A 24863-nucleotide genomic window follows, 5' to 3' on the forward strand; every position below is an offset into this window, starting at 1 on the left:
GCTAGACTTCAGAGTGGTTACAAAGAGTGTCCCTTGCTCCGGAGGACCCGACCTGTCCTGCATTACATACACAATACATTGATTTAATTGTGTACTGTGTAATACTTCAATCTCCCTGTGGGGGCGCTGCAGAGAAATGATACATTTCCTGCTAGGATTTTTCACAGATTATCTCTGAAATAGAGAGATTTGGTGATCTGCTTAATGTCTGGACTATTTTTTTTTTTTTTTTAAAAAGCGTTCCCCAAGTGAAGAACCCCTTTAATAATGCTTAAGGGATGGGGGAAAAAAATAAAAAAAGAAACAAGGCAATCTTTCTATTGATCTTTGGATGGCCAGCATATTGACCTGTCATGTGAGCCAGCCGGACAGCCACAACCTGCCGCAGTGACTATTATTGACATGTCATTGCAGGGACCAGTGATTGACCAGCCAACTCACATGACACCTAATCAATAGATAATATTGGAACCAAAACAGCGATGTTGAGGAAACAGAAGAATTCTGAGAGTTTATTACAGATTTTATTAGTTGAGCATTTTAGTCATTTTCTTTTTATAATCTCAGAAAACTCCATTAACCTGAGCAGTTCTATATACGGATAAAGGAGGCCATAAAACAAAATGCTGTGCACAGCGCTCGGCGGAGAGAACCCGGGACTTTCTTCTAATCTATGGTTATGATTTTTTCACAGATTTTTTTATTATTATTTTTTTTTTTTTTAATTGTCCATTGGTTTCCTGAATACAAAATTAAGGGACTTCCGAATACATTTTTAAAAATATGCTACCATCTGCAGACTAAGTCCTTCTCTTGACTTGATGTCCACTTAAAGGGGAACTCCAGTGATTTAATAAAAAAAAAAAAAAACACATTTGTGTCACAAAATTAAATAGATTTGTAATTTGCTTCTATTTTAAAATCTACAGTACTGATAAGTACTGATAAGAACTGATAAGTACTGGAAGAAAAAAAAATAATGATAAAAAAATATATATTTTATATATATACATATGCAAAACTACAATTCATATATATATATATATATATATATATATATATATATATATATATATATATATATCACGGGAAAGTCCACGGCACACAGGTTCAATGTGAAGAAATAAGTGTTTATTCAAATCATGCAGCAATCCAGTACGCAACGTTTCGGTGGCTTCTTGCCACCATTTTCAAGCAAGAAGCCACCGAAACGTTGCGTACTGGATTGCTGCATGATTTGAATAAACACTTATTTCTTCACATTGAACCTGTGTGCCGTGGACTTTCCCGTGATATATGCTTTCGGTCTGAAGTCAGGACCTGGGTCTGCTGGCACCGACTAATTACCAAGCTGTGCTGCTCGTTTTCTGCTTTATATATATATATATATATATATATATATATATATATATATATATATATATATATATATATATATACACACAAAACTACAATTCCTATCTTACCTGGACAAGCAAAGCTTTCCCCATTCCTGCAGTAACACATGTTAACTAGAGATGAGCGAACCTGGAGCATGCTCGAGTCGATCCGAACCCGAACTTTCGGCATGTGATTAGAGGTGGCTGCTGAAGTTGGATAAAGCCCTAAGGCTATGTGGAAATCATGGATATAGTCATTGGCTGTATCTATGTTTTCCAGACAACCTTAGAGCTTTATCCAACTTCAGCAGCCACCGCTAATCAAATACCGAACGTTCGGGTTCGGATCGACTCAAACCCGGTTCGCTCATCTCTAATGATAACTAATTTCTTCCATGTCAAAGGTGGCTTTAAAATTAAATTTTATAAGAGTCTGCTCTAAAATTTTCCTCTCAATCCCCTAGATTTTTCCCATGAGTCCTTATTAAAGCTTCTGATTAAGAAGCTGCAGCTTCATATCCCCCTTCCCCCAATCCTCGCCTTATATGTGCAATCCTTTGCCGTCGTCTCATTATAAAATGTCCAGAATAATAATTTATGTTCTGGAAATTCTATATTCTCACTATAACAGCAGCAAAGGGACACTTACACGGCAGCATAACAAAACGTCCCATCAGGCATATAGACAAGGCCATCTATATTAATGGTTTACTGCATTCATAGCCATATGATTATTCTACAACTATACACAGTATTGGCAATGTCAGCGGACATCTACAGTATGCGCCCTTCTGGCTTTATAAACTCGCTATAAATTGAAAGGACTAATAAAAAACAAGGATTCTAATTGCTTCATTCGATTAAAGTGTTTTAACTGTACTAATCACTAATGGAGTCCCTGAATCAGCGAGTTACTGTACATTGTTAAAGACGAGCAACAAGAGCTACGGGACAAAGTTACAGGAAATAAGTAATGCCTTGTTACACGGTTATTAAAGGGGTTCTCTAGAGACAAAGGTCCCTTGACAAAAAAGCTCACCAAAATGGGGGAGATTAATTAAGGCTGGCACACTCGTACTCTGGTCTTAAAGGGTTTATACACAGGACAAGCACGCAGCCAGAGGAAGTGCCGCACTGCACAAAACAATCTGTTGCTGTAACATTCCCAACTAGCTCTCTTTTCCCTCGAATTCTATGTACTAGTAATGAATGAACCTTTCTGTATGCAACAGTCTATGGTGAGTGCCACATCTTTCTTTATCCTGTTGGATCTGTCACTCTGTTTATTCTGCCTTAAATGAGGGCAGCATAAGCTAGTGACAAATGTTAATTAAATCAGTGTATTACTTGCATTATGCTGTTCGGCCGTTCTCCTAATATGCAGGAGAATGAGCTTTAGGCCACTCCGCTAACGCTAAAATTTGTTGGTGCTCATGAATATCCAGGTCTACTGAGCACACACATAATGGAGAGGACCAACTATGTCTTTAAACATGTTAAAAGACAAACAACCACAATAGGAACCATCTACTGCCGTCGCTCTGTGTAATAAAAGCGGCTGCAGCAGACAGCCACTATTTCCTATGAGCTGCCGGGACAATTGCCCAGTATCAGTCATCTGGGCAGCCGCACAGTGTCCATACAAACTTGCTTATTTAATGTGTAAAGCAGGAGAGGACAGGCCTTACACAGCCAGAACCACCCCCTACTCAAGCTAGGTAAATAACCAACAAGTCTGGAGAAGCGCTGCTCTTTCTATGGAATTTGGACCATTTAGTAAGGGTACCAAATGTGGGACCCCCTATTTATAATACATTTATCATATTATATGGTGGAAAGTTATGGTGTTTTTTTTTTCTTCAGGGAATGCAGAGGGTGCAGATGTGTCAACCAGTTCCAGGATAGGATTTTCTCATGGCTGAGGGTCTCCTCCTCTTTGTTTGTACCTGGCTTAATACAGATTTATTGGCCACTAGACTCGTTCAGCCCTCACTATGCCATGGGTGTAGCATGCCACGGATAGAGGAGCAGGGACTCCTGTCAACATCTGGACTCCCTGCTCCTGAAGGTACTGACTATCAATGCATAAACAGCACTGCGTGAGTTGACATTCGCGTAAACTTGCCTGGATCACACCCATTTGGTGTAAGGGTTATGGGCTATAGTACCATGATGTGGTGCGGAGGTGCTACATCTGTTACTAGAGCTGAGGTGAATTCCCTAGTTTCCCTATTAGAGTGTACTAGGACTAATTATGGCTTTGTGGTTCAGGTTTGAATCCATTCGAGGGCAATGGGGGTTTGTATGTTCTCGATCTCTAGAGATGAACAAGCTCGACACCGATCATTCAGCATTTGAATACCAGTGGCTGAAGAAGTTGCATGCAGCTCTAGGAAATCCGGGAAAACATGTATACAGCCCATGGCCTACGGCCCTTAGAACTGCATCCAACTTCTTCAGCCACCGGTATTCAAAGGCTGAACTATTGGACAGGAGTAGGGATGGTCTGAACCGAGTCGTACGAACCCGAACTCTCGATAATGATTCCCGCTGTCTGCTCGCTCCGTGCAGCGGGCGGATCCAGCAGGAGGACCGCCTGGAAAACTGGGATACAGCCATAGCCATAGGCTGTATCCCAGTTTTCCAGGCGGTCCTCCCGCTGTATCCACCCAGCTCCACGGAGCGGGCAGACAGCGGGAACCTGATGCCGAGTGTTCGGGTTCATACGAACCTGAACCTCGGAGGGTTCGGACCATCCCTAGACAGGAGCATGCTCAAGACACACACATCTCTAATGATTTCCCCATGTTTGCATAAGTTTCCTGGATGTTCATATACTATATCTTCACTAAAAAGTACAGCTTTAACTTTTTTACATTGCAAAAAAAATGTGATTTTAAAAATGTATAAAATGTCATTTTTTTGTGTGAATGAAAAAAAAAATAAATAAATAAATTTCATTCTGGCTGGAATTTACAAGACAAGTAAACAAGTTTGTAACATCAGAAGCCGCGTCTATTCTAGTCTGTAACCAATGGTTTCAATACCCCTTTGGCAAGTCTAATAAGAAGCTAAGCTAACAAGGTGTGACTGCTCCCTGGGTCCCATATGGTGGGAAGAAGTAAAGTGGAGGCTATTTAAGGTCCATGTAGAAAACAAGTAAACAGGCCAAAGATATCCGTAAGTGAGCGCAACATAGACTGAGGCTGTGGAGCAGGTGCAGAAGGTTACGTGCTGATCAGTCAGAGGTTTTATGCCACTTCCACAATGCCTGGATTCAGCCCGTAATACAATGGTCATTGTCTCCATACATGGATACCCATACCAACCAATGGAAAGCCTGCATACATGGATACCCATACCAACCAATGGAAAGCCTACATAATAAAGAGTCTGGGTGGATATTTAAAGGGGCTATCCAGTGCTACAAAAACATGGCCACTTTCTTCCAGAGACAGCACCGCTCTTGTCTCCAGGTCAGGTGTGGTTTGCAATTAAAGGGGTTATCCAGTGCTACAAAAACATGGCCACTTTTGCACCACTCTTGTCTCCAGTTTGGGTGGGGTTTGAAACTCAGTTCCATTGAAGTGAATGGAGCTTAAATTGCAAAGCACACCTGAACTGGAAACAAGAGTGGGGCAAAATTGGCCATGTTTTTGTAGCACTGGATAACCCCTTTAAACTCCATTCACTTCAATGGTACTGATTTACAAAACCTGCACTCAAACTGGAGAAAAGAGTGGGGCTGTCTCTGGAAGAATGTGGCCATGTTTTTGTAGCGCTGGATAACCCTTTTAATACAAAGCATTTCACATAAACATAAAATGTATATACAGGTATCATCTAAAAAGATGTAAGAGTATTACACAGAGCAGTAATAAAGCTCCAGTCCATTTGCACAGGGCTTACACTGTAACCCATAAGCTTTCATTCCCTATGGGGACCGAAAAAGCTACAGACCTTCTGTCGAAGTTCATATTAGCTAGACAAATAAGTTGTGGCACACTTTACCATTATGGTAAAAAAGCCCTGTACACCTGACACTGGAGGCACCTATACGGTAGCTTATGTAGTCAATATGGGTGAAGATTAGGGAGAAATACAGACCAGTGTTGAGCGAGCATGCTCTGTCGAACACAGTTGTTAATCCAGCATTGGGGTGCCCGCTACTGCTCGAAGCTATACCAAGCACATGGTGCTCGGGTCAAAGTTCAGGTCTCCTCCCTGCATGTTTGGCGGCTTGAATTAACCAATAAACATGCCGGAATGCCCGACACATCCTGTTATGCCATGGCCATGTTGGCTACCGGAAAAACAGTGATTAGCCGGTCACATCAGTCGACCTAGGTCTACATACGCCAAGGTCACCTGATGCTTGGCTCAGTTGCTGTTGTTTACCTGTCAGAGATGCTGGAGGGGGGAGAGTATTAGTGTAGGGGATAGTGTAAGAAGGCTTAGAGCTCAGATTCCCTTTAAAGGTGGCCATACACCTTTACTAGCTAAACTTATAGTTCTAACAGGATTGGTGCATGTATGTTAAATAGGAAGAGAATAAACTGCTGCCAGACACCTTTGGTGGTAGATTACCTCCTCTGAGTACAATGGAACCTCATACACACAATAGCTGAAATCTGTGCATATGGCCCCTATAGACTTCCTATGGAACGAGGCTCAGTCTCACAGGGCAGCACTACAGCGGCAGCGGCTTCACATTGCTAAAGGATCATTTGCATATTTTCCAGTGAACATTGCCTGAAGTCTCCATAACTTTGCATTTGTTAGCACCCGGATCAGATTGAGAAAATGAGATTTACAGTCAGGTAAAGACTCCGAGACATGACTTGATATTTGAGGGAGTTTTGTTCGACTAATCCATCCTTTAAATAGGACAGGAAACATTAACTTTTAAATGACTGTCTCATCAAATCATATGGATCTAACTAAGGCCAAGACCCAGGGGAGACCACCACAGCCGTTCTAATCGAAGTTCCTATTATAACATGTTCACCTGAAGGTACTCCCGGCAATGGGGTCTGTGTGGTGATGCAGTAATGGAGTGAACATGGCTGCGACTATACAAGACATAGTCAGTGGGTAAGAGGGTAAGAGTCCTATATAGGGATTTTCTCCGCTAGCATTAATTATCCATAGAATAGGCGAGGAGTGTCTGATGGCTGGGTGCCCTACTGCTCAGACCCACAAGGAATTACGAGAATAGGTGTGTCATGCACCTTGCAAGCTCTTAGCCATCTCTATCAGTCTCAGATGATTGAAGGGGACAGTATACGTCCAGCAACCATCCTATTCAAATATGGACAACACCACCTTGCTCTAGTGTTCGGTAGGTTTCATGGTCTGACCACTACTGATCAGCCACTCATCGGACCAGTGTCCTTAGAGGGAAACTACTTTAAAAAAGGGCAAGCACTTACTTATAGGGAAGACATTACCAATGGCTGGCACTGGAGGACTAGCTCTATTTTCATAGTTAGGAGCTACAGTAAGGATGAGCTTTGTCTAGTCTTTAAAGGGGAACTCCAGGTAGAGGTGAAAAAAAAAGAAACTTCTGCAGAAGCATATAGCATTAATTACCTATCTATCCCAGTTTTGAAACTACCAAAAATCCATTTGTTTTGGGGGGTTTTGTCCTGTTGTGTGTCCCTAGTTGAGAAGATGTACTCCGTACTACAGGTTCCAGAATGCAATGCTTTCCCTCAGCTGTTCAGCACAGTCCCCCACCCTGCCCATTCCCCACCCAAAGCTGTTGCAGAATATCTAGGCTGTGTTCACACATTGCAGTTTCATTGTGTTACTGAATTATTTGCAGTACTTTACCATGTCATTGTGGTCCCAGCGCCACAGCATGCTGTATTCTCTACCTGTAACACCACACTGTATTCTCTACCTGTAACACCACACTGTATTCTCTACCTGTAACACCACACAGCGCTGTATTCTCTACCTGTAACACCACACAGCACACTGTATTCTCTACCTGTAACACCACACAGCACACTGTATTCTCTATCTGTAACACCACACAGCACACTGTATTCTCTACCTGTAACAGCACACAGCACGCTGTATTCTCTACCTGTAACACCACACAGCACACTGTATTCTCTACCTGTAACAGCACACAGCACGCTGTATTCTCTACCTGTAACACCACACAGCACACTGTATTCTCTACCTGTAACACCACACAGCACGCTGTATTCTCTACCTGTAACACCACACAGCACGCTGTATTCTCTACCTGTAACACCACACAGCACGCTGTATTCTCTACCTGTAACACCACACAGCACGCTGTATTCTCTACCTGTAACCACACAGCACACTGTATTCTCTACCTGTAACACCCCACAGAAGGCTGTATTCTCTACCTGTAACACCACACAGCACGCTGTATTTTCTACCTGTAACACCACACAGCATGCTGTATTCTCTACCTGTAGCACCACACAGCACACTGTATTCTCTACCTGTAACACCACACAGCACGCTGTATTCTCTACCAGTAACACCACACAGCACGCTGTATTCTCTACCTGTAACACCACACAGCACTGTATTCTCTACCTGTAACACCACACAGCACGCTGTATTCTCTACCTGTAACACCACACAGCACGCTCTATTCTCTACCTGTAACACCACACAGCACTGTATTCTCTACCTGTAACACCACACTGTATTCTCTACCTGTAACACCACACAGCACGCTGTATTCTCTACCTGTAACACCACACAGCATGCTGTATTCTCTACCTGTAACACCACACAGCACACTGTATTCTCTACCTGTAACACCACACAGCACGCTGTATTCTCTACCTGTAACACCACACAGCGCTGTATTCTCTACCTGTAACACCACACAGCGCGCTGTATTCTCTACCTGTAACACCACACAGCACGCTGTATTCTCTACGTGTAATGCCACACTGTTTCTCTACCTGTAACGCTGATATTGTAATAAAGCATTGAACGTTATTTTTTTTTTCTTTTCATCTCCACGCACATATTATGATCATCTTTAATCTCTGAAGTTGATTCCCACAAAAAGTTAAAATTATCTAAAGTTAAATTATCTAATTAACACATCTATATAACCTTTAATGTACTTTTAATAGAAAACAAGTTTTTCTTATCCGGAGTTGCCCTTTAATGGGGGGGTCATCTAGGATTAAAAAAAAAAAAACAACCAAAAACTAGTCTTGTCCCAAATTTGTATGTGTGGTATTGCACTTCCGTTCCATGGAAGTAAATGAAGCCAAGTTGCAATACCACACAACAGGACTGGGGTGGTACTGTTTTTAAGGGGAAGGGGGGGGGGAATAAAATAAATCTATACTATACTTTGGGTACCATGGAAAAAAGAAAAAGTGAAAGCAATTATAACAAGTTGTACCAAGAAACCTATATGCCGGCACTTATTGTACACACATTACCATGACTTTCATCAAAATACAAATAAGTTATTTGCCCTATAACCAGTGTGACAGATGAAAGGCAGTAAGTGCCTTGTGTTTCTTTAAATGTAATACTCACATATTCCCCGTAAGTGTCTTGTGCTGGTGGAGGGGGTCGATATCCTGCTGGATGGGGTATTCCCCTTGCTCTTGAGGCAAGAAGTCCTCTAGGTCTTGTGGATGGTACCCTTGCTGGGGTTACACCTCTGGGAGCCTGTGCTCCTCTGGGTACCCCTGCTGATGGAGGTGGCACCCCTCCACGACCCCTGTAATGGAACAAGAAGAAGTGTAGGTAACTATACAAAAAAAGTATAAGTGAAAAGGTGCAAATTCTGCACAGTTTCATTCTGTGCTATATACACGATTGGTTGTTACCAAAGGGTTGCCCATAAATACTAATCTGGTTTCTGACACTGAGTTTTTTTTGCCTATTTTTTGCCTATTTTGGTCTATAAATAATCACCTAGAGGTTGTGATGTGAGCTGCAGCTTGTTCAAGGTTTTGCTAGGATGTTGTAATATTGACAAATTTGTATTGTGAGAAATGGAGTCCTTAAAATGGTATTCACATTATATAAAGTTATCCCCTACTAGATTGGTGGGACCCCAGTGATCACAAGAACGTAGGAAAATTCTGCTACTGAATAAGTGGTGGGCATCGTATATATAGCCTAACTCCATTCTCCCTGAATAGGGCTTCCAAACACTGCCAAGCTTAGGCAATGTCCAGAAACCCCATAGAGGATGAATGGAGCCCTCACAGTGTATGGGGCCCTGCTACTCCATTTGTTTAAAGGATCAGCAGGAATCCCAGCAGTCACACCCGCAGCAATCCACTATATAGTAAATAGGGGATTATATTACGAAATTTGAATACTCCTTCAACTAAATTCATGGAAAGCTAAGGGTAGACCCTCTGTTGTACACCTATAGTCTTGGGGTGACCATGCTTCTATAAAACTAATCTTACCTGGACAATGCAGTGACAGGTGTTCCCCTGGCCCGGACTGGCTGCTTGCCACGGGCTACCGGCACTTCTGCAGTTTCAGAGCCGCCATTTAAGTAGGTGAGTTCTTGCAGCTGTGCTTGTCTGATTTCATCATTGTAATCCTATGTACGGAAGAGTAAACAAGAAATGTAAACCCTATTTCACCAACATCTATAAATGTCAACACGAGATCTGAACTCGACATTTCAATTTCTTTTGCCAACATCGCATTCTGATAAAACTTCCTTTTCGTATGGTTTATTTTAACATTCTATAAGAACCAGGCTGCATGCATTACACAGGTTGTGTTCTGCCATCACTCCCAGGCATACAATCAATAAAACATGCTTGAAATATTCAATATAACATCTAAGGTCAAAAGTAGACCTAGCCTAAAACCCAATGGGCGAGTACACATTGTTTTGTTTCTTTTTAAGTTACAGCTTTATTTATGATCATACTAGATGCCAAATCCACAATTATTGATCACTTTTACAATGTTTGGAGTATGTCCATATCTACCACTATATTTTATTAATTTAATAAAAATATTCTACTGGTTTGTGTATACAGCTCTTATGAGATACAGTTCAATACCTGGAACTCTTATGTATTGCAAGAATGAGACTCGAATCACAGGACTAGCCAGATACCCCTCCAGGGAAGGAGATAGCCTTTGGGTTCCTCCTGAAAGGAGACCGCCAAAACCACCATATTAAGTGGCCCTTTTACATCCAGTAACCAAAGCCAGGTACCCATCAACAGGCAGCTATTTCAGGGTGTGTTCAGGGTAGGATTCTAGCTAGGTGGGAGCGATGCCTAGTAAAGCCATATGGTAAACAGATAATTGATCTCAGGGAGAACAGCCAAAGAAAACACTGGGCATTGCTCCCACCTAGTCAGAATCCTACTCCACACTGATGAGGGGCAAAACCATGAAGCTGCTGTCTGTGGTTGGATGGATGCCTGGATTTGGTTTTCCCTTATTATGTTCATAGACTTGTAAATTGAGTTGAATACTGACTTTTAGGGCCACTTAATATGGTGGTTTTGGTGGTCTCTAGAGATGAGCGAACCGGGTTCGGGTTAGAGTCGATCCGAACCCGAACGTTCGGTATTTGATTAGCTGGGGCTGCTGAACTTGGATAAAGCTTTAAGGTTGTCTGGAAAACATGGATACAGCCAATGACTATATCCATGTTTTCCACATAGCCTTAGGGCTTTATCCAAGTTCAGCAGCCACCGCTAATCAAATGCCGAAAGTTCGGGTTTGGATCGATTCGAGCATGCTCCAGGTTCGCTCATCTCTAGTGGTCTTCTTCCAGGTGCGATCCCTTGGCCTTCCCTGGAGAGATATCTGGCTGGTCCAGTGTTTTGAGACCCTTAAATACGGCTCCATCCATGAATGCATATCTCCCATGTGATGGCCATGAGTTTCTCTGTTCAGGCGAAAAAAGTGAAGGGGCTGCAGTGCTTACTTGGGACCTCCTTTCACACAATCTCAGATAATACCCAATGAGGTGTATGTCAAATTGTCAAATGCTGTATATAACTTTTTTCCCCCACAACTCCCATAGTATTAAATGTAGAGGGCTTTTCAAACATGGCTACCCTGCAATGAAGTGTACAGAGAACACTTCACACTATACTCTATTAAAAGTAACCATTAGCGTCTATAGTCTTCCTTTGTATAGTGGAAGAAGCAGCATCAGAAAGAATACTAAGTGATGGATTTCTTTAAACAATATGGTAAATATGTTTTTCAAAATATTTCTTTCAAAAAAGTATTAAGAAATAATAACAATCAGGAGAGTCTTTCGGCTGCAGGAATTCACTGTTCCAAGGACAGGCAGGCATTCAGTGATGAATTCTCACATTCTGCAGTAGTAAGTGAAATGTTTTGTCCTTGAATCATTCATTTTATTTTATTCTTTTTTTGGCAGGAAGGCATGAAATACTACTTCTACTTTTGTAACCACGTGAAAAATGCACATACAGATAAACAGGGTATTATACTGTCAAGCAGTATTGTGAAGTAGTACGCATGAATATATTTCCTGCATTGTAACCTGTGCCTAAAAGGGCTATATTATGTATTTATTTCATTTTTTCTATTTCATTTTTTTTTTTTTTTTTTCATCTTCTTAAAACAATGCCTTTCCTGTCGGGGTTGTGACTAGAGATGAGTGAACTTACCGAACATTCTCCATGTTGCAGGATTCAAATGGGAATCGTTCAGGTTCGTACGAACCTGAATGTTAGGCATGTTTGCTCATCTTTAGTCATAACTAGTGCTGAACGAACGTGAATAAACTGTCCAGGTTCGCCAACTTCTTCAAACCCAAATACTTGGCATTTGATTCCCGGCAACTGGAGAATTAGACGCCGCCCTGGGGCCACCAGTAAAGCATGGATACAGCCATAGGCCGTATTCAGGTTTTTCAGAGGCAGCAACTAATTTCTCCCGACGGCAGTAATCAAAATGCCAATTATTTGGGTTTGAAGAAGTTGGCGAACCTGGACAGTTTATTCAAGACTGCTCAACACTAGTCATGAGTAAAGATGAGCAAACTTGCCAAACATTCATTCTATCCAGACAGTTCAGCACTTTTGAAATTTGTCACCATTGATCTGGATTAAGGTTACTCAGTAAGAACAGGAGAAGAACATAATGGGGGCATTTATGAAATGTCTGCCCGAGGCATATGCCAGGGAGAAGGGGCAGATTGTCCCCTTCTTCCTGGCATACGCCTGCCATATGCCCTGCTCGCCCGAAGGGCGGGCTTGGTGAGCGTGACAAGGTGGGAGGAGGTGTGTCCTCCTCCCACGCCTCATTTATCATGATTTACGCCTGATTCAAATCTACCTAAATAATGATCCAAATCTAGACCAGCTTCCAGCAGGTACGCCTGGCGCAGGTTCGGGCGCCCGGACGGATTTATTAAGAGGCGAGCGCTTAGTGAATCCTGCTGAGGAAAAGGTGTATACTTGTATGCCGATCTTCTTACCACCCCCCCCCCCCCCAATTGTGTTTGACAGATCCCTGCTCCTGTACTGATAAAATATAAATAAATATTATATAATATATACACACACACACACACATTTTAACTTGGTGCAAAATTTGTTCAATTCCAAACCAATTAAGCTCCAACAAATTAAATGAGGCTACTCTGCAAAAGCCCACATAACCTATAGGCAGGTCCGATTTTGGGAACGACAAAGAAAACTGTTATTTATAATTCTGGTCAACCCTTTTTAAACTTCGGTCAAAATAGATATTCAGGAAACTGTTCATACGGAATACATTTCATTACAGCCCGAACCACCCTGTCAGCATTGTGCCTATGCTCTATTCTTTCTCACTCAGACCAGTGGCTCCGTCAAGTTGAAATGAAGTCTGCCGAAAACTTCCGAGCTCTTGGAGCCTGTCAGTCAATTAGGATTTGCCTGACCTCACATGCCCATTAGAAAGCCACTTAAATCTTATTGAGTAAATGGCGATGTAGATTTCGGTTTTAAAAGCTTTTCTTTACATGGTAATAAAACCTCAGTTTTCAAAGAAATGATCACAGCGGGGGTCTCCTCCTGATCTACCTGGGTTGGAGCCAGCCCGACGCTAAATGAACAAGAGCTTTTCTCAAAAGGTCTTAGATGGAGTGTGCAAGTTCCATAGGCGGGAATGGCAATATCATGCCAAATTAGGCATATTAACTACTGCATGAACCTATAATAACTAGTTGGTATAGAAGCAAATTTCACATTCTTAAAAACCTTAGGTTATATTGTAAATAGCGTTTCACTTATAGGTTTAATAAGGAGTAAATAAAACCGTCGGTTCTATAATAGAACATAAAAGCAATAACAATTGTAGTTTTGTAACATAAAGACGTGTTTCATAAGAAAAACAATTGACCAGGTGTACAGCTGGCCACAGCATTGTTTTGGGTTGGGGAGACTAATCAATGATATATAGCATGCGGCCACAATTACACAATGTCTTTTTCTGTCCATTTGATGGTTGTTTATTTTGGACGGCTGCCATTTAGTGGCCCTTATTTAAAAACAACGGCCATTATTCCCCTAACAGTTGTTTTGCAATAACGACTGTTACCCAACTGTACACGATGGACAACCAAAAACTGGCCATCAAACAGACAAAGGAAAGTCATTGAGTGACTGTAGCCTATAGGAGAAACTGGACAATTTTGGGGACCTCTGCCATAAAGAGGGATTTGGGAAAAAGTAATCATAGGGCTCCCATACACTGTATACTAAATTTGTTCAAAGCGGAGGTGTACAGGGATAAATCGGCACCAGAGCTCTCTAGCTGCAACTCACCCATCTGCCCCCATATAAAAACAAGTGTACGGAGAAGCCAGGGGAGATAACCATCATCTGACAGATCATTTGGCCAACAGTTTTTGAAAATGTATGGGCACAAGACATGAGAGCAACTTGAGGATGCTTAAGTCCAATCGTACAGCATTTGAATATCAATGGCTGAAAAAGCCACCGATATTACAGACTCCCTTAAGCTGCATTCAACTTCTTCAGCCACCTGTATTTAAATGTAAAAATTAAATGTAGTGGCTAGTTGTTAACAAACCCATGAGGTTACTAAAAGATTTGGCTGAGGGCTAAACCAGTGTAGACTTTCCTACAGCAAATTTCAAGGTGTCTAACCTTGCAGAAGTTAGTTAGCAAAAGCTGAGATGTAGTTGAGCTGAAGCTAGGAACTTAGATGGAGGACATGTCTTGTTGGGCTGAGGTCTTTTCAGGTATGCTGGATAATAAACATAGGAACCAAGAACATATACACCGTAACAGACTCTAATCTTATTGATCAGGCCGTAATTCTTACAAAACCCGAGACACGTGGACATGGAATTAGAATCAGGGGCAGATATTGCTTACTGGAGCTTTACAACCCTTTAGCAGAAGTTTGCCATGCAAGAGAGTACATATCTGTGGACAATCTGTGCTTTTGGCAGTCTATAGTGTAAGGTCAGCTAATATATCTCCCTGTGTTGTCTATATAAAAGTTTAACACTATTTACAAGCCATCCACTGCATTTAAGCAAGCTGGATTAACATGTCCAAGAAACTGAAATTGTATCCCCACTAGAGATGAGCGAACCGGGTTTGTGTTCAAGTCCATCCGAACCCGAACGATCGGCATTTGATTAGCGGTGGCTGCTGAAGTTGGATAAATCCCTAAGGTTGTCTGGAAAACATGGATACAGCCAATGACTATATCCATGTTTTCCACATAGCCTTAGGGCTTTATCCTACTTCAGCAGCCACCGCTAATCAAATGCCAAAAGTTCGGGTTCGGATGGACTCGAGCATGCTCCAGGTTTGCTCATCTCTAATCCCCACATGCAATCTTGCCAATGTTCCAAACCATACAATGGAAGAGAGAGCAAAATGAGAAACCCTTGTCGATTTAATTTCTTAGGACATGAGGAGGTCATTGAGGGTTGCTCTTGCTCATAGCAACCAGGTCTCATATCAACCAATTACTATTTTTGCAAATTCACTAAATTACATAAAGTACAAAAACTCCAACAGGCTTCCTACGTGTGGCACCATTGAAATACACGTAAACTGAAGAGAACTAAGAAAAAAGTTACTTCAAATTTTGTATAAGTTAGGATATTAAAAAAGGCAATGCACATATTTAGTAAAACAAACATTACAAAGCAAACCGAATAATTTATAAAAAAGAAGAAACTCACAGGTATAAGGAACTTCTTTATCTCTTCCAGGGCATGTCCCATTCTAGCATAAGCTTCTGCTGGAGGAGCGAAGACTTCGATAAGAACATGGAGGTCATCATTAAGATGAAAGTATTTTGCCTCACCGCTTTTTCGGAGTTCTTCTTCCTGAAAGTTAAGATGCAGAATTAGCTTATTGGTTCATAACAATGAGGAACACTTATTTATGGTGGGAGTAGTAATGAGAACAGTCACAGCAACGTTTTCCTTCTGGTGCAAATATTTAGTTTTTTGTCAAGTCTCTGTAAGTTCTGGGGCCAAGGCAAAATTGCTTGTTGGCTACACCCTTGCTAAATGTTCAAGATCAGTATCAATTCCCAGATGCTGGGGCCCACTTCTGTCTGCCCCATTACACCTCCTCCAAGAGTAGTCATTCCTCCTCCATCCATCTGTGTTGGTTCATAATAACCATGGCACACCACAATGCCAGAGCAACCACTGTTATGGCATTGCTAGCATCCTGCTCACGCAAGTTTGCAGTTCCCTACAGCAGTAATTGTCACTACTCGCTCACTTTTGTGGCAGTAACAGGGCAAACAAGTAGATGATAGAGGTGGGGTTCAGTTATAAAAAGGGAAACTTGCATAAGGAGGGGGCAGACACAGAGGTCATGGGAGAAGTAAAGCAAAAGGCAACTTCAAGAGCCAGTAACACATCTTAGGTAAAGGGGCACAAAACATTCTATTCCCCAAGGGCCCACAAAGACCTGGAGATGGACCGGCATGTCCCACCAGAATGTGCATGTGAAGAGTTTCTAAAATTACCTTTGCTTTATCCCTCATGGATCCTTTTCCTAAGATGGACATTTTGGTTAATGTGTCTTCCTGTAATCGCTTCAAGGAATTGCCTCGTGGTCCGAGTAGTTTTCCAACAAAGTTAAACTGTAAAAGGCAAATTGAACAACAAAATGTGAGCTCATTGTATCAGTTATATGTAAATGTGATAATTTTACTTAATGGTTGACTTTGAAGAAGTCTCATCCAAACCCCATGGTCTTCCAGAGAGGGTGCATACAGAGGTGTGCCCCTCCTTACTAAATCTGGTGGGGTGAATGGGGACAGGGCATAATTTAAGAATAGCATACTCGTACGCCAGTTTTAATAAATGTCCTCCTTATGTGTTGATACACTTTTAAGACAAGACAATGAAAACATCAATCTAAAAATTTTCCTACGTAAAATAAGGCCCAATGTGCCAAATTTTTCCAAAAATAATAAAATGTATACATTTATACGTTGGGCAGGTTCCATTGAAGGTAACTAGGGTTTCCCCTCTTTATCCAGCCTGATTTCAGTGGAGTAAGATTGAATGAAGCTGCCAGAGGGATCTTATTACCGGAACAATTAATGGTCGTCCCACAAACAGATGACCACATGTAGGTGCTCTATAAACACAAGCGGATAGACTTAAATATGAGAGTGGTCTGGAGCTACTATATTAGCTAAACATGCCCAACTAGGATGAGTAACCATGGATTATATTGAAGGTGTTATCCTGTTAGGGAAAACTTTTTATACATCATTGAAAGTATATACAAAATAAAAGATCTTATGTTTACCTCTCTGCACTCCCCTGGTGCCCCCTGATGAATGTTTCCACCTCAACTTCTAAGATGGACTTGTCTCGGCGGTGACAGCCCACTCAGCCAATCACTGACTGATATGGGACAGCGCCACGTCCAGTAACTGGCTAAGCAGGCTTTCACTGCCAAGACAAGTCTCGGAAGTTGAAGCAGGAGCATTCAGCAAGGGACCCAAAGAACCATAGGAGGACACAGGAAGGTAAGCAAAGACTATTATTTTCTATTTCCTCCATACATTAGTCAGTCATCAACACTATAGGAATTATGTCTGATTATAGTAGAATACATTGGAATAGACCACATTTTTCCACAATGCATAAATATAACAAAAAAGGATTTCCCCCTTATTGGCATTGGTCACATGGACCTTCAATAACGTATCCAGTTTGTGATCTTTATCCAATACATAAGTAAAGAATGAGTTCAAGATGATGACATCGAGCTGTGCAAATCATACACAACTGACTATTCCTAAATAATAATATGTTGATGAAAAAAAAAAAAAAAAAAAAAATCTTAGAATTATATACCATATCTCCAACAGCACAATCTCTGTGCACCTAACAACCTAGTGGTAGGAAATCTGCTCGGAGAATATTGATAGACTTACTTTAGGAAACTGTTTAATGGGGATTAGAACTTTCTGTGCCAGCTTCATATTCTTGTTGATCACGACGTCGATATACTGGTCTTCAGCGCTGTCCATATTCTCATCTCCCTTCTGGATCTTCTCAATTTCTGCAAAATGTGAAGGAAAACAAAATAAAAATATGTTAAAACATAGAACGTAACACTTCTACTCTCTAAATGGGTTTGCTTACAAACAATTTAAAAAATGTATTACTCGTACACAGAATAGATTATAAATGAAATATCGAGAGGGGTCCAACAGCTGGGACCCCACTGATGACATGAACTGGGGTCTGAATGGAGTGCCAGATGGGCATGCACACTGCCTGTCTATCTCACTAGGACTGAATGAGATAGCCAACCTCTGTACTGAAATTTGTTTTGGTAGTACTGCAACTCAAATGGGGGACTTGTGATCCTGGCTCTTGTGAGCAATGAAGGATAACTGCATTGGAGGCATGGGGACTTAAGGTGGTTACCCCAACAGCCAATATTTTCGAGGAGCACAGCTCCATCCCTGCACAGTGCCAGTACGCAGTGGTGCCGAGCTGAATCTGCTCAGCTTTGCTGCATCTCCCAATGAGGTCACACATTTCTTAGGGATAATCCAAGCCTGAGACGTGTGGGACCTTCGTGGGACATGTGAGAGGGGAGTAAAACCATAGCGACCACCCAACCTTGGCGATCAGAAACCTAGGCAATGAGCTATCAACGCTACAGGGACACGAAGGGGGCAAACTTATAAAGAAAGCAATTTTGCTTATGCAACACATTTGCTAAATTTCTATACCCTAACATATGTCCAGAGCAGAATATGAGAGCTTTTGTATGCGGATTTGCTACAGAAGTGGACACTGTGTCAGACTATATAGAATACACCACTTTATGTAGGATATACAGCAGCTGTTAAGTACTGGAAGGCTGGAGATTTTAACAAGAAGCAAATCTGTATAATCTATTACACTTTTTGCAAACTTTTCTTCACCGGAGCACCCCTTTAAAGTCCCAATGTGTAAATAAGATTTAAAAAAATAATAAATAAATAAAAATAAAATACTGCAATATACAGAACACAAATCCTATACACATTAGCCCTCAGTTTGACCCTGCCTAATAATAATGCATATCATTGGGTGTTTCTTCTACAGTTCTGCTCGTCCAGGTATCATTAACATCTACAGTGAAATCACAAGATTCTGGGGTTGTCGGAATTTCTCCTATTATTAATTCAGATTACATGCAACGTAGGAAGTCCTGCAATTAAGGAGCCGTAAAACCAGGAAATCTTAGAAAAGTCTCCAGGAATCCAGCAAACTCCGTCAGTCTGTACTTCGGCTTATTATCACATTTACATAATGATGCCCTGTCAACAGCTGGCGCATAAAAACATTTGTATTTTCTCCTTTTTTTTTTTTATTATTTATTTTTTTCCAGCTAAAAGTAGAAGTCTGTACCAACCTCCACCAAGATCAGTAATAAATAACAGATATGGAATGATTTGGGGAAAATTGGGGAACTTGTTCAGAATCTCCTCCGGTGGGCGTGACACATTCAAGCATTCATATGAATAGCCACCATGTAATTGTCCGTTTTACAGGGTTTTAAGAAAGGAGGATCATTGCTTTCTTGGTAGATTTGTTCCTAACTTGTCAAAGCAAAGAGTAAGAGCCAGATAGTAGGAAGGGAAAAAGGGGCAATTGCCTAAGAGTCTTCGATAGTTTTGAGTGAAATTGCCGAAGGTTTGGGTTCAACAATGTTCATCCAAACCGTAATGCTTGCCATTAGACCCTCGGCAGCTGGAGAAATTGTCATCCTGCGGCTGTACGTTTTCCAGAACTCTCTAGGGCAGCATCCAACCTCCCCATCCGCTGGGAGTCAAAATGTGGAGTGTTCAGGTTTGGATGAACATTGGCAAACCTGAACTTTCAGCAAGTTCACTCAATACTGGTCTTCAACTCCTTAGAGCTACAATTTCCAAGCATTTCTCAGTCAAGACATAAGAATTACAAATCATTGGTCTTTTTTTATGAGCGCTAATGGCTCATCTTCCTGCAATGCTTAACAGATCACCAATAGTTAGGTGTTCATGGATTTGCCCCTTTGAAGTGAAAAAACGTGGAGAAATCCTCTGCTTGTCTCAAGGTTACAAAGGATCAAGACAGAGGTAACTTAAAAGGAGAAGTCCTGCCTCAGCCGAATTCTTGCAGATGGCAGGGGCGAGTAACAATAAAGTATTGCTTACCTCTCCCCTCTGGCCACCATGAGCAGTGAGACCAGCCTCAGGACCCCCACCGGAAGGCATTCGAGTTTTGATGACGGATCGGGGGAAAATGCCCATCTTGAACAGCCCTCTCAGCCAGTCAATGACTAAAACAACGTCCCACCCCCGCGGCCAATTCGCCAGATGGGTTGTAACTAGAGATGAGCGAACCTGGAGCATGCTCGAGTCCGAACCCGAACTTTCGGCATTTGATTAGCGGTGGCTGCTGAACTTTGATAAAGCCCTAAGGCTATGTGGAAAACATGGATATAGTCATTGGCTGTATCCATGTTTTCCAAACAACCTTAGGGCTTTATCCAAGTTCAGCAGCCCCAGCTAATCAAATACCGAACGTTCGGGTTCGGATTGACTCGAACCTGAACCCGGTTCGCTCATCTCTAGTTGTAACACATGCAGCACCAGATATCCCGGAGCGGTGATCCGGGGCTAAAGAGGCAAGGCGAGAGGTGAGTTAATACCCTTTTGTAACTTTCTCTCGTACCCCTGCCTTTAAAAAAAATAAAACAAATTCTGGAGGCTGGACTTCTCCTTCAAAGCTCCTCAATGTACAACATAACAGTCATCACCTGTGCCACGTATAATATACATGACTGTTGGACCTCTAGAGCATCCATGAAATTGGGGAGGTATAACTAAGCTACAGGGCTAAATGCAAAATGTGGACGAGGATGCCAACCAGAAAAGTGTAATTTATAAAATACTGGTGTTGCGTATCAGACTGGCCATTGGTGTCCTCTAGACACTAGGGCATGGGTAAACGACGGAATCCAGCAGCACTAGGCAATCCTTGTCAAGTAGCACGATATGAGGATGCACGCTGGGGCCCACTATCTCAGTGAGTGGGTAAAATGCGTAGCTAAAAATAGTATATCCAACAGCATCCAAAAGTTCTAGTAAGTCTTCAAAACTTTATTGTGCTCACAAGCAATACGACGTTTCGACTCGCGAGGAGTCTTTGTCAAGCATGACAAAGACTCATCGCGAGTCGAAACGTCGTATTGCTTGTGAGCACAATAAAGTTTTGAAGACTTACTAGAACTTTTGGATGCTGTTGGATATACTATTTTGAACTAGGGCATGGGTGTTAAAGATCTGCACCATTGGTTGTTAACTCACTGGATCACAGCTGGTTTCCTCCAACATTGCACTTTGTCTAGAGTTGGGTTGTCGGTGCACATGCTAAGGATGCCACTAAATCGTTTGCCAAATCCAAAGGCCAATTTATAACGTTTGCGCCATAGAACAGCAGAAGTTATTACTAGTCCTACATCTCCTGCCATGTTTCTCTAGCATCTTTTTACCTCCCCCACTACTAGGAACTCGATCTTGCACAGGAGGCAAAATGTTTTCTGAGGCAAAGTTTTTTTTTTCTGAACATTTGGAGGGTTTTTTGTTTCAAACTGAATGATTCCAATTAATCTGACCCAAAGAAATTTCGGGGGATTCACGCTCTCCTCCCAGTGCCCCATGTTTTTTATTGTATTCGAACGGCCATTACCAGGTAAAACAGTTTCCTGACAGAGTGCTTCACTTTCTAATATTCTAATAGGTTAACAGGATAACAAACGCACTACTGCTGCTCCACACCGGAGTCCATTTACATTCTCCTAGCGATGTGAACGCGGGATTTGTTTCCATTGATTAACTGCGAAGTTACATTACTGAATTCAATGGAGCAGAACCAGAGACATGCTGGGATTTAACCTAAAGCCTTAACATCCAGTGTTGTATAGATTTCTTCTCATCTGGGGTTTCAGGTGCCCATTTTTTAGTCTACTTGCACCAGTTACTCAGATGTAGCTGAGCCCAGCCGGTCAATGTATTGTAGCAGAGCTGAAGTTGTCATTCGGTAGAGCTCAGTAAATAGATTTAAAGTGTCGGTAGATCAAGCTTCAGCGCTGTATATTGTGCTTTCTATTACACATTGGTTGGTGACTGGGAACAATCTTGTTTATAGCTAAACACTGAAACCCAACCAGATCATGGCCAAAATACTTGTTAAAGGGTTGAACTGCAAGAAGCCTTGCACCTGGGGGCTGGGTTCACACTATGTATATTTGAGGCTGTATTTGGTCCTCATGTCAGGTCCTCATAGCAACCAAAACCAGGAGTGGATTGAAAACACAGAAAGGATCTGTTCACACAATGTTGAAATTGAGTGGATGGCCACCATACAACAGTAAATAACGGCCATTATTTCAATACCACAGCCGTTGTTTTAAAATAACAGCAAATATTTGCCATTAAATGGCGGCCATCCACTCAATTACAACATTATGTGAACAGAGCCTTTCTGTGTTTTCAATCCACTCCTGGTTTTGGTTGCTATACAGCCTCACAAATACAGCCTCAAATATACATAGTGTGAACCCAGCTTTATCATGTAGACAGGATCATGGTGCGTTCAGGATCTGAATGTAAGCAAAGTGTTTTTTTTCTATATGTCAATGCTGTAAGGGTACGTGCACACTACAGAATACGCGTGGAGACTTCCAGCGGATTCCACCACATGGCCTCTGCTAGAAGTTCTGCCCATCACATGGACACAAAGATATTCACCATCGAATTCTGTCATCCACCCAAAAAAACTGACGGATGGTGATATTTGACGCCGAATATCATTGAGTCCAAGGGATGGGTGGAACGCCAAGTGGGAATCTCCTTGAAGTTTCTGCGCGTATCCCATAGCGTGTACATACCCTTACAGTGTTGAAATACTACAAATTGAAGACTACAAATTCTAATAAACCACCTTCTCATAGTGCACGGAGCGCAGAGGCACGTTTCTTACCTTCATCCTTTAAGCAGTTTCTGTGCTATTAGGAGTTTAATCCCTAGGCTAATTAAATGTTTTTGTGCACTGGGGGCAGGACTACCACGCCCCTTTTAATAACCACAGGACGGCCCCTCGAGTAGTCCCGCCTTCAGGTGCACCAAAACACCTAGTCAGAATGGGGGTTAAACTCCTAATAGCGTGGAAACAGCGTAAAGATGAAGATAAACATACTAAAAATTTGCCTTAATCGCCAGCATCCCATGTGTGATTCTTCTAACCTGCTGATTGCTTAATAAAAAGCTAAGTTATAAATTCATGCTTTCCTTCAAAACGCACTTGTTATAGTGCTAGTACTAAGCTGCAGCGTGCATGCCTCTTCCCTCCCCCACCTCTCCCTGCTTGGCTTCCAGCACGGAGCCTTGTAAATCAATCATGCTAAGCAATGGGGGAGGGAGCATAAGCATGCACATTGTAGCTCAGCACCACTTCTTTAGCTCAGAAGGAAAACATAGTTTTGCTAACAGCCATATATACACTAAAAGACAGATATACACTCATTTGTTATGTGTCAGCTATCTGCCATGTCTGTCTGAGCATGAGCTCACGATAAAAATTTTATCCTAGAAGAACCCTTGACAAGATGCAACCGTCACAGCCATCACCTATAGAAACATAACATAAAACCTCCAGACAGAGGTTTTTTTTTTTCCAAAGCTGGTTGTCTTGCATCATTCACGTAGAGTCAGGAGGAAGGGTTAAGAACAGACGTGTGTACATTACAGCTAGTAAATCAATGAAATTTGAGAACCGCCAGTCAGTAATGACTATTAACTGGTAGCAATCAATTTTAGTCTGGGTTCACACGTCGCAGCATCTACATTGCTGCTGAAACTGCACAGACATGCAAAATGGCCGAGATTCCAAACTTATTGCGTCTAATAGTAAATTCTACCGTTACTGGGCAGATGGTTTAGCAGCTAAACATCGGTGTGAGGCTACTGTATATGCACACGTAGCAGATTTTTTGCAGACATTTCCGCAACTGAAATTAGTTCCAGTCTTCTGAATTCTGGAATTTTCCATTGCATATTCAAATAAATACATTGGATTGGCATTTCAGCTCCACAGAAAAAAAAAAACTGGTTTGAGTCTTGCATGGCGCCTACAACCCACAGGAGGATGGTAGTAACTTCCACTCTTAATCAACCGTTTTACAATACAACGCGTTTCAGGGCTCAGGAGTCCCCTTTAACAAGTATCCAATTTTTTTGTTGACTTGATCAAGGGGCCCCCAGAGCCCTGAAATGTGTTGTATTGTAAGGTGGTTTAATAAAAGTAAAAGCTACTGTGATTCTCCAGGAAACTTGTCGCTTGAAAGGTGTCACGAAGGTTTACACTTTGCGGTATTCAGTTTACTCCTTTTCAAATTTAATAGAACAGTTACAAAAATTTCCCAAAAAAAAACAAAAAACGATATATATATATTTTTTTTATTATTATTATTTATTTAGAAATGTATAAACTGTATACTCTACGTTCCCACCATAAGCAATCAATTCTATTTTAATTGTATTTGTAATTTGAAAAAACGCACCAGCCGCACTGTGTGAACCAAGGCTTAGCAGGTTGCGGTTCACAGCAGAACTCTACAGTTTGTTGCTGGAGAAAAGTCTAAAGCCGGCCAAGATACAGAGAGGACGAGGGGGTCAGCGAAAATAATTGTTATAAGCAAATAGAAGAAAAAGAAACTTTATCACGCGCTGACATCGGGACATGAAAAATCGAGCGGCGAGCGGGAGTGTTGACACAAGTTTCAAACAAAATTGCCAAAAACATAAATAAATTGCAATACAGAGCTCAATTCTGGAGAAAAATGATGACACAGGTCTCAAGGCAATCGCAAGCTCATTCATCTCTGTTACGGATGGCGACTCTTTAAAGCTGAAATCTGTGAAACCTTTAAAAAAAAA

At 41.7% G+C, this 24863-nt stretch overlaps 1 protein-coding gene across 3 annotated transcripts in view; it reads right to left on the bottom strand.

Moving 5' to 3' along the window:
* The window catches only part of KHDRBS3 (KH RNA binding domain containing, signal transduction associated 3), a 92178-nt gene that overhangs the window by 23046 nt on the left and 44269 nt on the right, over positions 1-24863 (bottom strand). For all 3 annotated transcript variants that reach the window (XR_011361806.1, XM_069959815.1, XM_069959814.1), the window contains 5 exons: positions 17817-17944; positions 16389-16505; positions 15586-15732; positions 9827-9966; positions 8937-9123 (listed from right to left, as the gene is read on the bottom strand). Coding sequence is in view for 2 of the 3 variants with exons in the window: in XM_069959815.1 (XP_069815916.1) it covers positions 8937-9123; positions 9827-9966; positions 15586-15732; positions 16389-16505; positions 17817-17944 (719 nt within the window). In the remaining variant the exon portion in view is untranslated. The remainder of the gene's footprint in view (positions 1-8936; positions 9124-9826; positions 9967-15585; positions 15733-16388; positions 16506-17816; positions 17945-24863) is intronic.

This window comes from Dendropsophus ebraccatus, chromosome 2 (assembly GCF_027789765.1).
Source record: "Dendropsophus ebraccatus isolate aDenEbr1 chromosome 2, aDenEbr1.pat, whole genome shotgun sequence".
Classification (NCBI taxonomy): Eukaryota; Metazoa; Chordata; class Amphibia; order Anura; family Hylidae; genus Dendropsophus; species Dendropsophus ebraccatus.